This window comes from Mytilus trossulus, chromosome 3 (genome assembly GCF_036588685.1).
Source record: "Mytilus trossulus isolate FHL-02 chromosome 3, PNRI_Mtr1.1.1.hap1, whole genome shotgun sequence".
Lineage (NCBI taxonomy): Eukaryota > Metazoa > Mollusca > Bivalvia > Mytilida > Mytilidae > Mytilus > Mytilus trossulus.
The window spans coordinates 23,105,978-23,120,047 of NC_086375.1; the positions used below are offsets into that span (position 1 = coordinate 23,105,978).

Below are 14,070 nucleotides of genomic sequence, written 5' to 3' on the forward strand. Positions count from 1 at the left end.
CACATAATCAATGTCAATACAATTAAAATATAGGTCTTTGATTTTGTTATCCTTTTATGATATATTTTCGAGCACTCGACTTAAGATAGATATGAATTTCAACTATAGATTGAAGTTATGTGGTAGTGTTGTTGACAGTTAATCATTTTTGTGAGCGCTCAACTCGCTTGTATCCTTCGACAGTGGTGCAACATAATTACAAACTGTAAAAATCAGTTTAAAAGCTTACAAAAAACTAAAAAAAAAATAACACCAATCAAAAAGTTCTCGCAGTTGCTGAAAGCTAATGAAATGCGTATTTCTACTTTTAAACAAACCATGTTATCGATCTCCGACTTTCTTTCACGTCTTTGTTCTTTGCTAGAATACTTGTTATGTCCCACCTACGATAGTAGAGGGGCATTATGTTTTCTGGTATGTGCGTCCGTTCGTCCGTCTGTTACACTTCAGGTTAAATTTTTTAGTCAAGGTAGTTTTTGATGAAGTTGAAGTCCAATCAACTTGAAACTTAGTTTACATATTCCCTTTGATAAGATCATTCTAATTTTAATGCCAAATTAGAGAATTTATTCCAATTTCACGGTCCAGAAAACATAGAAAATGATAGTGCGAGTGGGGCATCCGTGTACTGTGGACACATTCTTGTTTATTAATCAAAACGAATAAATCAGGGCTTGCTTCATACAAAATAACCAACTTAGATAAAACAAATCTTGAATGAAAGATTGATAAAACATTCTTACTCTGAATCTGGTATCAAGATTGTTTTTATGTTTGATAGGCGTTTTTTCAAGAGACAGTCTGCATTCCAATGAGAACCATGTTCACATCGACTGGTTCCTTTTTTGTCACACATTCTCCACATATAAGACTTTATAAAAGAGGAATTTGAAAGGAAAGTTCGAAGGAGTAAGAAAAATAATGGAAAAATTTAATATGTCAAATAGAATCATATTCAAAACAGTGTGGTCCTGGTCATTGATTGACGATCTGAATTATCCCATTGACTGCGACAGATTAGGTGAACGTTTGTCTGTAACGACCATTGCTCACTTCTTACTTATTATAGAATTTAAACTGTGGGGTCACCAAAGGTTCTTAACGCCTCTAATAATAAAAGAATTCGAAAAATTATTTATGTTTTGATTTATATTAATGATATAAATCAACACATTGTATTATTCCGGATTCGTTTATCGAATTGCTTTATTTAGGTGTTGAGAACCTTTGGTGACCCCACAGATTCAGCGTCTTTAACAAGTACATAGTGAGCAGTGGTTGTTACCGACAAACGTTCACCTAATCTGTCTTAGTCAATGGGATAATTGAGGTCGTCAATCAATGGCCAGTACCACACTGTTTTGAATATGATTCTAAAAGGAAACGTAAGTTTGATCAAATCGCTAGCAGTTCAAAAATATCAGTTCCAATCAAATTACAAAGAAGGCACAGAACCAATTCAAAGTAAATGACAAGATATCAAAACCCATACAAAATGCATAACAAGTCGCAATAAAATAAAGGAATGAAAGAAGAGAAAGCAGATAAAATGATTGAGGGAATAGTCCGAAATGATACATGAAGTATAAAGGTTGGACTAGGTTAACCGAGCATAATCTATCTACAGAATTGTGAAAGAAGACAAAAAAGTGCGAGTGATAGATTATCTGTTTTCCCAGTGTATTAGGGACGACATCGCAAAATCAATGAAGGATATTTTTTTTTTAATTCAAATAGGTTGGTTTTTTTTTTGTTTTTTTGTTTTTGGGGGGGGGGGATCAAAATTGCTACAAGTATTGTTTAATTGACATCGATTTTATATATATCCTTATTGGTCAATCAATTTTTCCCAAATTAACTTAAGAGAGGGGTAGGGCATCAGTGAAAAAACTATATGACTTACGTTTTTTATCCTACATTGAACTTTTGATATCGGTCCCTTTAAATAGTAAATTATCAGTCGCTCTAAACAATTCGAAACTATTTAGCTCATTCGCTGCGCTCCCTCGCCGAAACTCAAGTTTACATAGGGCTAGAGACTGATATTTGTGCAGAAACCAGAAAATGTATACAATCAATATGGCCTTTTCAATTGATCGTTTAAGCATAAATAAGGCATCTGTTCTCCTCCATAGAATGTGATCCGTTTTATCATTCTGTGATGTTTCAAATACAAGTATAACTTACTATATTGCATGGAAATGTTCGTTGTTGAAGACCAAAAGTCAACCTTAAGTTGTTTCAATCCCTGAACTTTAGTTTCTGCTAGATATTTGTCTCAGTGACAACCCTTCGACGTCTCCTTGTTTTGATATTAAGATTATCTTTTAAAAAAGGTTTGTCAGTTTAGGGTTTTCCTGCATGCCGCTTGTCATATTAAAATTCAGAAAGTTTGCGTTCGCCCGCTATCCTCCTTGAATATACCACTGTTGAATATCATTTTGATGTTTATAGAAGAAAGGTTTACAAAACAGAAAAGGTAACAAGAATTCACAAAAAATTGAGTTGACGTAAATTTGTAAAATGACAACACAATGACAAAAAGAACGTACAACAGAATACAGACCAATGTACAACAGTCTACACAACACTAAACAGCCCAACTTACAACAGTCCACACAACACTAAACAGCCCAACTTACAACAGTCCACACAACACTACACAGATAAACTTACAACAGTCCACACAACACTAAACAGCCCAACTTACAACAGTCCACACAACACTAAACAGATAAACTTACAACAGTCCACACAACACTAAACAGCCCAACTTACAACAGTCCACACAACACTACACAGATAAACTTACAACAGTCCACACAACACTACACAGATAAACTTACAACAGTCCACACAACACTACACAGATAAACTTACAACAGTCCACACAACACTAAACAGCCCAACTTACAACAGTCCACACAACACTAAACAGCCCAACTTACAACAGTCCACACAACACTAAACAGCCCAACTTACAACAGTCCACACAACACTACACAGATAAACTTACAACATTCCACACAACACTACACAGCCCAACTTACAACAGTCTACACAACACTAAACAGCCCAACTTACAACAGTCCACACAACACTACACAGATAAACTTACAACAGTCCACACAACACTACACAGATAAACTTACAACAGTCCACACAACACTAAACAGCCCAACTTACAACAGTCCACACAACACTAAACAGATAAACTTACAACAGTCCACACAACACTACACAGATAAACTTACAAAAGTCTACACAGCACTAAACAGCCTACCTTACAACAGTACACACAACACTACAAAGATCAACTTACAACGGTTCATACAACACTACACAGATTAAATTACAACATATATATAGGAAGATGTAGTATGAACGCCAATGAGACAACTCTCCATCCAAATAACAATTTATAAAAGTAAACCAGTATATGTCAAGGTACGGACTTCAACACGGAGCCTTGGCTCAAACCGAACAACAAGCTATACATGGCCAATTACTAGTGTAAAACCATTCAAACGGCAAAACCAACGGTCTTACTAATCTATATAAAAACGAGAACACGTATAAATTACATAAATAATCGACTGTACATCAGATTCCTGACTTAGGACAGATGCAAACATTTGAAACGTAATTAAACGTTTAAATGGTACCAAACCACACACATTAACACACTATGAACAAATAAATTTGATCTGCGATACCTGAATGCAAATACAAAGTTAATAGAATTTATTAGGGATTAATAGTGTAGGTCAAAAGTTAACAAACAGGTTTAAACAAAGTTAAAGTAAGATACCACTGTGAAATATTTAACAATTTTTAGAAATTCATCACCTTTGAAAAAACCTGTTTCATATCCTTCACAGGTAATTAAAAATAATTTTGTCAGTCCACACAAAAATAAAGAGATCAACTTACAACAGTCCACACAACACTACACGGATTAACTTACCACAGTCCACACAGTAGTACGCAGATCAACTCACAACAGTCCACACAACACTACACAGACCAAATAACTAACCACAGTATACACAAAAATACACAGATCGACTTACAACTGTACGCACAACACTACACAGACCAAATAACTAACCACAGTCTACACAAAAATACACAGATAAACTAACAACAGTCCACACAACACTGCACAGATAAACTTACCACAGTCCACACAACACTGCACAGATCAATTTACCACAGTCCACACAACACTGCACAGATAAACTTACCACAGTCCACACAAAACTACACAGATCAATTTACAACAGTCCACACAACACAACACAGATCAATTTACCACAGTCCACACAACACTACACGGATCAATTTACCACAGTCCACACAACACTGCACAGATAAACTTACCACAGTCCACACAACACAACACAGATCAACTTACAACAGTCCACACAACACAACACAGATCAATTTACCACAGTCCGCACAACACTACACGGATCAATTTACCACAGTCCACACAACGCTACACAGATCAAGTTACCACAGTCCACACAACACTACACGTATCAATTTACCACAGTCCACACAACACAACACAGATCAATTTACCACAGTCCACACAACGCTACACAGATCAATTTACCACAGTCCACACAACACTACACAGATCAACTTACCACAGTCCACACAACACTACACGTATCAATTTACCACAGTCCACACAACACATAAAGAAGCGTAGCCAGATGTCACCACTGTTTCGGAGTTTGAGATCAATATTAAGGCAACACGGTACCGAATGACGTTACGCCACGAGTTATCGTTCCTGACGTTATCGAATAACGTTTACACATGTATACAAGCCAATGCAGCAGGTTATGCAATTACAAAGTGATCTTAAATAATAACACAAATATTTTTGGTAACAATGTGACATTTTTAACGGAAACTTTTTCTAGATGCAGAGTGCCAAGAGTTTTGATGCAATATGTAACAGTTAACTTATTTGACATATATATATTGCTTTATCGATTTCCGTCAATTCTCCGGCTCATTGTTAACCTTTAAAAATGTATTACTTTACATTTAAATATTCTGTTTCTTGAATATTTAAGCATCTGCACGATTTAACTATATAATTATGTTCTTAGGCATAAAAGACTGAGTTTTGTCACTTTATTTTATTTTTGGTTTATTTTTGCAATAAATAATTATTCATGATGCACGCCGAATCCCCTAACAAGTGAACTATTAATTCGTATAAAAATGGTCGTCTCGGGCAAAATGAAAAAGGTTATCACCTGAATGAGAATTCAAATAGTATTAGGCGAAAAGAACCATACATTGACTTTGAAACTCATACAGACAATAACATTTCATTCATGATGACACGATAGTCCAGCCCTGGCCTCAGTGACTCTTTTTTTTTTTTTTTTTTTTTTTGTTGTCACTGACAACAAAAAAAAAAAAAGAGTCACTGAGGCCAGGGCTGGACTAGATGACACGAGGTCGCACAATAAAGTGCACAGGTGAATTTAAAAAAAAATAAACTTCATGAAAATCGTGTTTTTATAATCCTAGCTAAAAAATGTAATTATAAGTATTGAATGCTTCTTTTTGTAACTTTATAGGGTTGTAAAAGCGTTGACCATGTGTACATTTTTAGAATGAAGCTTCATACAAAATGTACTTCGGTCAACGCTTTTACACCCCAATAAATTTACAAAAAGAAGCATTCAATTCTTAATTAAAGACAGCCCCATGTATTCACTTGCGTATTTAACGCAAGTTCATAGTCAGGATTGGCTAGGATTGGCTGTAGTCAGACTGGTTCCATGACATTTTTTTCTTTTGAAATTTACAAGCAAACGACTGAATAACTTTTTATTCAAACGACAGAAAGAGTCTTGTTTTGTAGTGAGTATACAAATAAATTTTATTTTTCTGACAATGAACATAATTTTATTCTACGAATTACACCCCAATGGTGACTAGGGAATAGAATGGTCACTTCGTCTTCTTCCGACCGACAGTAAAATGGTTCCAAAGTGAGGCGTCCATTTGGCTGTGCGGGATGTATCAACTTTGCAGCCACATCCGGTCAGAATGGGGACATTTAATCCGATGCCTCGAATACATTTAGCGTGACTTTGAGTGGTCGATCCGTATATGGCCTGTTGCAAGATAAAATTCCTATCCCTATCCAATATACCCTCATTTTCCAGGGTCATTTCAAATTTACTCGACCATAATCCCGGAACGCCTCTATTACATATAACCTATTAATAGTATTGATTGTTATTTTGTTCTCGCCCATACATGTAACATGCATGATCTATTTGTCACTGAACGTAAAGCAAACAGCAATAAATCCTACAATTTACAACCGTCACTTAAAACTTTAGTTATTAAAATTCAAATCATTGCCACTAATTTCTTCAATTTAAAAGAAATCGACAAAGTTTACGAACATTTACGCAAAAAAGAAATATCTACGTCACCGCTGGCTCATTATGGAAGTGGGGTAAAATGATACTAGTAAAAGTACAAATATATTTAAAGGAAACAATTATATGGAACATTTTATTTGTACAACAGTTGTCTGTTATAATGATACATGGAGATATAGGATATGCAATTTATAAGAAAGCAATATCTGGAACCAAGGCTCAGTTTTAAAGACCGTACATTGACCTATGGTTTACTTTTTTAAACTGTTATGTATCAGGATCATAGTTTTCATAACTAACAGAATGTGCAACCTTTTTTTGACTGGTGCATCAAATGTGTCTTTTATAAACAACTGTTTTCAAAATTGTATTGTATCGTCCCGAACATGCATGAACTATTTGCCACTGAACGTTAAACAACCATAAAAAACCGAGCAATTATAAAACTGTTAACTGGATCAAATTTTTAAAGTACTCTATTTCTGCATGGATGAAGCGATGACACCACCATCAGTGTCTTAAAGGATGGAGTTAAAAAATCAGTTATTCAAATGAGTCGCACGTCAAATTTCTCATGTTATTTCCACATGAGCTTTACAAAAATATGAAGGTATTTTTCATGATTTTAATTAAATTTTAGAATTAAGATATTATTTGAATAATCTTATTTAAAAAAATTACGTGAATACAACGTGTACCTATTTCCGGAGATTTATTCATGAACTAGTGTATTACAAGATTCACGTGGAACTAACCAGTTCAAGCAAGTTTCAAGTATATATAAAAAAGAAGATGTGGTATGACTGCCAATGAGACAACACTCCTCAAGTCTGAAGAGACCTAAATGACACAGAAATTAACTTTTTTAATTTATTTATTAATGAAATGCACATTCATACCCCTGGGGGTTGAAGGCATATACAAACAATACAATACAATATACACAATATAAAAATTAACATATCAAACATCATATATAAAGTGGTAAAACAGTAATATTTATGCAGGCGTCCACTCCCCTCAGTGCAAATGACTTTTTAATGAACGGAACAGTAAGCTGCATAATATCAAATGAAGATAGAATTAATTGTAATCTATCTGTTTCAGACAAATTAAAGTATTCTGGACATATATTATTTATATCTTTTTCAAGCTGATTACGTAAAGATTTATTAATTTTACATTTTAAGAAAAAGTGGGTTTCATCTTCAACCGCATTTAAATTACAATGTTTACATATTCTATTTTCTCTTTGAATTCTTTTATATCTACCCCTCTCTATTTCCAAGAAATGGTCACTTACTCGAATTTACATAATAATTTTCTATTTTCAAAACTATTTTTAGAAATGTATTTGTCTATTTCATATTTTGTTTTTATTTTACTGTACAAGAATATTTTACTGGTTTCATTAGTTAATTTTAATTTTTCAAAGAAAATATTTTCAAAGCTATCTTTAAGTTCTTTTTTAATATTTTTTGAGAATGACCTCTTCTCTTGTTTATAGTTTATATCCTGAATTTTATTTATGTCTAATTTATTTACATTGGCTATATTTTCTACATATGAAAACCATGAAAATATACCGTTAGTGCTAAGCCATTTAGATAAACAAAATGCATCATATAATAAAGGGTTATTTTCATCACTAGAAATTCTTGCTAAGTACTTCAATGATTTTACTTTAATAAAGACATCTATGGGATACTGAGCTAGTTCTGCTCTTGCAGCTATATTGACAGATTGTTTACTAAGCCCAAGTATATATTTGCAAAATTTTAAATGTGTCTTCTCCACTTGGCTACTATCAATCATTGATAAAATATCAAATTTACTCATGTCTTTAATTTGAGCTCGTCTTTCAGCTCTTATTATTTTTTCATAAAAATCCATATACCAAATTTCAGAGTTATACTTAATACAACTATAGGTCAGCGTAAGGCCTTTACTAATGAGAAAATCCTATACCGCATGATCAGCTATGAAAGGCCCCAAAATGACAATGTAAAACAATTTAAACGAGAAAACTAACGGCCTTATTTATATAAAACAATGAACGAAAAACAAATATGTAACACATAAACTAGGTTGGTCCCCTCCGTAAAACATTCAGTATGCCTTCGGAATATACAAATAATAACCAAGAATTTCAATAACGGCCGGGAAACAGACTACACATAAACAAACCACAACCACTGAATTACAATATGCTCGTTTGGTGTGAAAATCAGACAAAATTAATGTTAATTCTTTTGAGTGAAATTTCTATTAGCGGTACGAAATATTTCATATTGCATTACTATGAAATTTACGACAACCGACAGGGAAAATAAAATAAACACCATTCAGATTCCGACACAAATGACAAATGTTTACTACAGTGTGCAAACATAACTTCTTCCAAAAGTAAAACCCAAAATATAGTCAAATGATAAAAATGAAATAATAGGCACAGAAGTTAATATTTTCAGTAAAATCTCGTCAAATAAAAAAAAATAAAAAGAAGATGTGGTATTATTGCCAATGAGACAACTATCCACAAAAGACCAAAATGATACAAATATTAACAACTATAGGTAACCGTACGACCTTCAAAAATGAGCAAAGCCCATACCGCATAGTCAGCTATAAAAGGCCCCGATAAGACAATGTAAAACAATTCAAAGTCTTATAAATTTTCATTCATCAGCTAAAGCGCGGAAGCGGATAAAAAATCGCATCAAAACTACGAACGGACGAACACACATACGTACGGACGAAGTCAGAGTCCTCCGTCACTGTATAAGGCGGGATATGATTAAAATACAATGTACGAAATTGATGATGGCATTTGCCACAGCATGTAAAGAACCCGAGAAAATGTTGCGCTTGCGCTAATTCCATTCACATCGACGTCATAAACAAACATCTCCGCTGACAACGTTATTGTCGAAGTATCGGCAATAGATTGCACAAGGATAAGTTTTTAGAGTTTTAAATATTAATCCCGTGCAGCTTTTCAGAAGATAGTGGAAAACAAAAGAGAATTATGGTGAGTTTTTTTTAATGTACTTTATAAGCAAGTAACTCTGTTTTCCATTTCAAAAAGCTAATGAGACAAAAAAGGAAAATCATCTTTAAGGGAAATTTTATTTAAGGCCTTCATCACCTACTAGTTAAAGTCTTCTTTTCCATTGTCTTGAACTGAGTTCGTTACGTTAATGAGAAGGTCGTTTTTCGATCTCCTAATCAAGTATTAAGACATATCAATATATGTTAAATTTGCTGATCATCCTCTATACTTCCATAGATTTTGCGATAAATTTAGTTTGCCTAGACAGCTTATTCTAAAAGTACTTTTGACAATAAAATTGGAGCTCTATGATACAGTAATCTGAGATAAAATGCATGCAGGGTCAATATTAACTTCTCTTTATCTTAGCTGGGTAGAATTCGGCAAATTAGATGTTAAATTTCGTTTATTATCGAATCATTTTCAGGGTTTGAAGCCATTTGAAAAGTTGAAATTTAGCAAACTTAGAGTAATTGCATTGGTGAAATCAGACTGAAGTTTTGAAAGGGGAGATAGGGGAGGGGTAACAACGAATTTCACAATGCATTTTAAATTTTCTCTATTATCTCAACAATCAACAGGATAAGTATGAAGTCCCAAGAAGAAAAGGTACACCAGACAGCAGCTGTCTTGTGTGAAGCGATCGTCAGTGTTGCATCATTCGATTTCACTCTTGAACAATGGGAAGTAGTGGAAGTTGACATAAGAGCTGCTGAAGGCAGGGAATCTGAATTGTTAAAGGAATTAGGTATGTTCGTCAAATAGTCTTCCTCCTGTGTCTTCGCGGACACTTCTGAATTATAAATCAAAATAAAGATCGTCTTTTATGATCCTTTTGTACATTTATTGACCACTACTAGTATTTTCTTAACCTATGGACAAATTATAACCTTATGTTCTGTATAATATACTGGGTATGCTATTTGGGTATAAATTGTCTGTACATGATCTATATCTATTGATTAAAAAATGAGTAAACTATGATGTTCATTGTATACTAATTGGTCATTTCTCAGATAAAAAAATGTCATTCTGGTTCTCTGTTCTAAGCCTTACAATATGTCAAGGGCAACATCGTCTCGCGTCTATACAAGTGGTATCTTAAATTTATCAGATACTTTTGTTCATTGTTAGTTTGTTGTCTCGTCATGTACACTATACCTGTTATCTCCCCAATGTTGAAGATCATTGTGATATATAAAATTGAGAATAGAAATGGGAAATGAGGAATGTGTCAAAGAGACAGCAACCCTACCAAAGAGCAGGTAATAGCCGAAGTCCACCAATGGGTTCCTTCAATGCTATCACACAGGGTCTGTTTCTCAATTTAGACAAATTAAAAGATCAGAACACAACTGCAGAAGAAAATACAAAAACAGAAGACAATGAATTGACAGTTCCAGACGACACTCAATGTGTAGATGATATATTGAAAGACTTAGGGGAAGCACTAGACGAAGTAGAACAGCAGAACACATTAATGATAGCAGCAGGTAATGACGTCACTTCTTTATTCTTGAATTCACCTTTCTTATTGAACATTTTATTTGGTTTAGTTTGAATATATTTTATTTCCTACATCTTAGACAAAAGTACGTAATACTTACTAACTCTTCTCCATAATTGAGTCGAATTCCTTGAGTTCTGTTTGGTTTTTGCTTTTAGTTAAAATGATAAGTTCTTTCAACTATACATATAAGTTCCTTGTTTCGTGTTATTTACTATGAGTTGAACAGTAGTACAGAGTTTGGTCGTTCATTAAACATCAGCAAATAACATAAACTGTGAAAGTCGATTAATTTGAAGTAATTGGATATTAAAAGAATTTTTTGATGTTTCATCTTTATTTTTCAGTTTACTAAGTTAATTTATTTTTGTCATTTTATAGAACCAACAGAGAAAACGACGAAAGATGCCACATATGTTTTTAAGGTAAATAGTAATAGAAAAGATGCTAACGACAGCAATAATCTTACATGATATACGGCTGTGAAATATTAATGGGTCAGTGGACCGATATCTTTTTTATTGCTTTTCTTTGTCCTGAATATGTACGAACTATTTGCCACTGAACGTGAAGGGAACTTTTTGCTGTAAAATTTAAGATGGTTGATTGGTTGATTGATTGATTGCAAGATTTTTTTGATAATGTCCTGCAGAAAAACACTAAGCAATAAAATATAGATTTCTTATATAAAGTGCAAATACAACATGCCTCTTACAAATATTACTAATGGATCGGTTTGTTCGTTCTTCTTTGACTATTTTTTTCGTGTTTATTGGTTCGTAGTAGCGAGGCGATGTTGGTTGCTGTAGTCTGTTGTACTGTACAATAGTTCGGAAATTCCTGGTTTTTTTTAAATGTTTTATGAGATATGATATTATTGATAATTTCCTCGAATGATTATGGAAAAATTATGACATCTAGGACTATGTAAACGATGGGTAATTTTTTTTATAGGATACAGTCCAGAATTTTGATTTAAATGGAGTTATTAGCAAGCAAAGGAAAAGGGAAATAAAGAGGGGAAAAAGCAAAGCAACGAAAGAGCAGAAAATAAAAATGAAAATAGCCAAAGAAGAAGAAAAAGTCGTGCAGTTGTATTTCAAAGCAGTTGACAACATTATGTCAAGGTACAGCAAGAAAGTTAGAGAACAACATAAGAAGGAAGAAAAGAGGAGGAAGCAAATGGAAAAGGCGGAGAAAAAAGCTCTTAAGATGTTGGAGAAAGGTACATATTCATTTTATTAAAACGTACACTTTTAGGGGTTTTCTCCTTAATGATTTCTTAGCTTAACCAACACATGCCAATGATGTAAAAAACATCGTACAAACTCAAAATTTATAAATTTAGTAATATATAACATGATTCATTTCCGTTAAAAGTTTCTTAAGCAATGGTTAGATTTACAATTGGAACACTGAACATCAAATCTTCCTATGAAAATATTTGTTGTATTTTTTTTTTTATTAATACCCACTAAATATAATTAACGTTAAAAAGGAACAAAAACTCATTTAATTCAATTATAAAAACCAGTCGCTAATTCAGTTACTTCTCGGACGCTGACGCTTTTCGTGCGGTGAAAATATTTGTTTAAAACATTCTTTAAATTACAGCCAATTTAACATATAAAGTAAAACATGATCAAATAGTTGATACTGAAACAAAGTATGTTGCATGCAATAAAAAATATTTTTGGACGTATGTCCTTATAGTATATTAGTGTCTCGTTGAACGTAAGAACACTTGCGTTATTTTTATATTTTATTTTCAAAACTTCATAAACTTATTTGAGTGTAACACTTACATTTATAGAAATAAAGAAAAGAGAGAAAGAATGTGTAAAGAATGAAAAAAAGAAACCGGTCCAATCTTTAGATGGAAAGAAAAAACAAAACGATTTAAAGAAAAGCAAAGCAAAGAAAGTTACAGGGAATGATAAGGACTTTGAGAAGAAAGAGGCTCACACTGTTGATGATGTAGAGACTAAAGAAATTGATATGAAGAATAGAAAAGCAAAAAAAGGAGACGAAAAGGTCATAGATCAAAAGGAGAAAGATTCTCAAACTATGGATACCAAGAAGGAGAACATTGATAGAAGAGATAAAACCATTGATGGAAAGAAGAACACATTTTCAGCAAACATTCGTGCATTTTTCCAGATCTTTTCTTGTAACAAAGCTGTTGTTTGATAAATCGTTTTTGTATAAAATTAAATTTTCTATATTTTTCACTGTTTTTGTTATTATTTTTCTGAACTTGATCAGTCAAAATAGTATAAGCTGTATTTAGGGATTACACAAACGGACCTGCCTCTCGTAAGATGTAATTCGCCCGAAACTAAAAAGATAAGTTCGATCACTGATTCAGGGCTTTATTGAATACAAATGAATAAAAAAAGTCCAAACAAAACAAAGGTACATAAAAAGTACTATCCTATTGTATTTTCTATGGTCCAAGAGCGTTAGTTACTCAAAAACACGAAATCGGCTGGTACCTAACCATCTTACACATACTAAAAATCATAGAAATAAGAAGATGCGGTATGTTTAAGCTTGCTAACAAGACATCTAGTCACAGTGACGTAAATGTATGCAATAATAGGGCACAGTATGGCCTTCAACTATGATACAATACCCAAACTGCATAGTAGGCTAGTAACTCCTACAAGACATATCCAATCTCGAAAACCATAGAGTGACAGACACCGTACTTATATGGCAGACAACAACCAAAGACTACCACACACTATGAACAACGAAGGTCAAAATTAAACAAACAGGTTTAAACAAAGTTAAAGAAAGATACCACTGTAAAATATTTAACAATTTTTCGAAAATCATCACTTTTGAAAAAAACTGTTTCATATCCTTCACAGGTACTAGTAAATGAAAAAAAATTGTCGGTCAAAAAGATCAACTAACAACAGTCCACAGTCCACTACACGGATTAACTTACCACAGTCCACACAACACTACACTGTTCAACTGACAACAACAGTCCACGTAATACTAAACATATCAACTTACAACAGTCCACACAATACTAAACAGATCAACTTACAACAGTCCACACAATACTAAAC

General features: G+C 33.3%; 1 protein-coding gene across 1 annotated transcript; it reads left to right on the forward strand.

Moving 5' to 3' along the window:
• The first annotated feature begins 9,165 nt into the window (after positions 1-9,165).
• LOC134710547 (DNA ligase 1-like) lies at positions 9,166-13,177 on the forward strand. Its single transcript, XM_063570918.1, has 6 exons — positions 9,166-9,459; positions 10,062-10,228; positions 10,812-10,973; positions 11,369-11,412; positions 11,942-12,212; positions 12,801-13,177. The coding sequence occupies exons 2-6, from the start codon at positions 10,069-10,071 to the stop codon at positions 13,175-13,177; spliced, it is 1,014 nt and encodes a 337-aa protein (XP_063426988.1). The 5' UTR covers positions 9,166-9,459; positions 10,062-10,068.
• The last annotated feature ends 893 nt before the right edge of the window (positions 13,178-14,070 follow it).

Coding starts and splice junctions, on each gene's coding strand:
- LOC134710547 (XM_063570918.1), top strand. CDS start 10,069: ATGAAGTCCCAAGAAGAAAAGGTACACCAGACAGCAGCTGTCTTGTGT. Junction 11,413..11,941: donor ATGCCACATATGTTTTTAAG/GTAAATAGTAAT, acceptor TTTTTTTTATAG/GATACAGTCCAGAATTTTGA. Junction 12,213..12,800: donor TCTTAAGATGTTGGAGAAAG/GTACATATTCAT, acceptor TTACATTTATAG/AAATAAAGAAAAGAGAGAAA.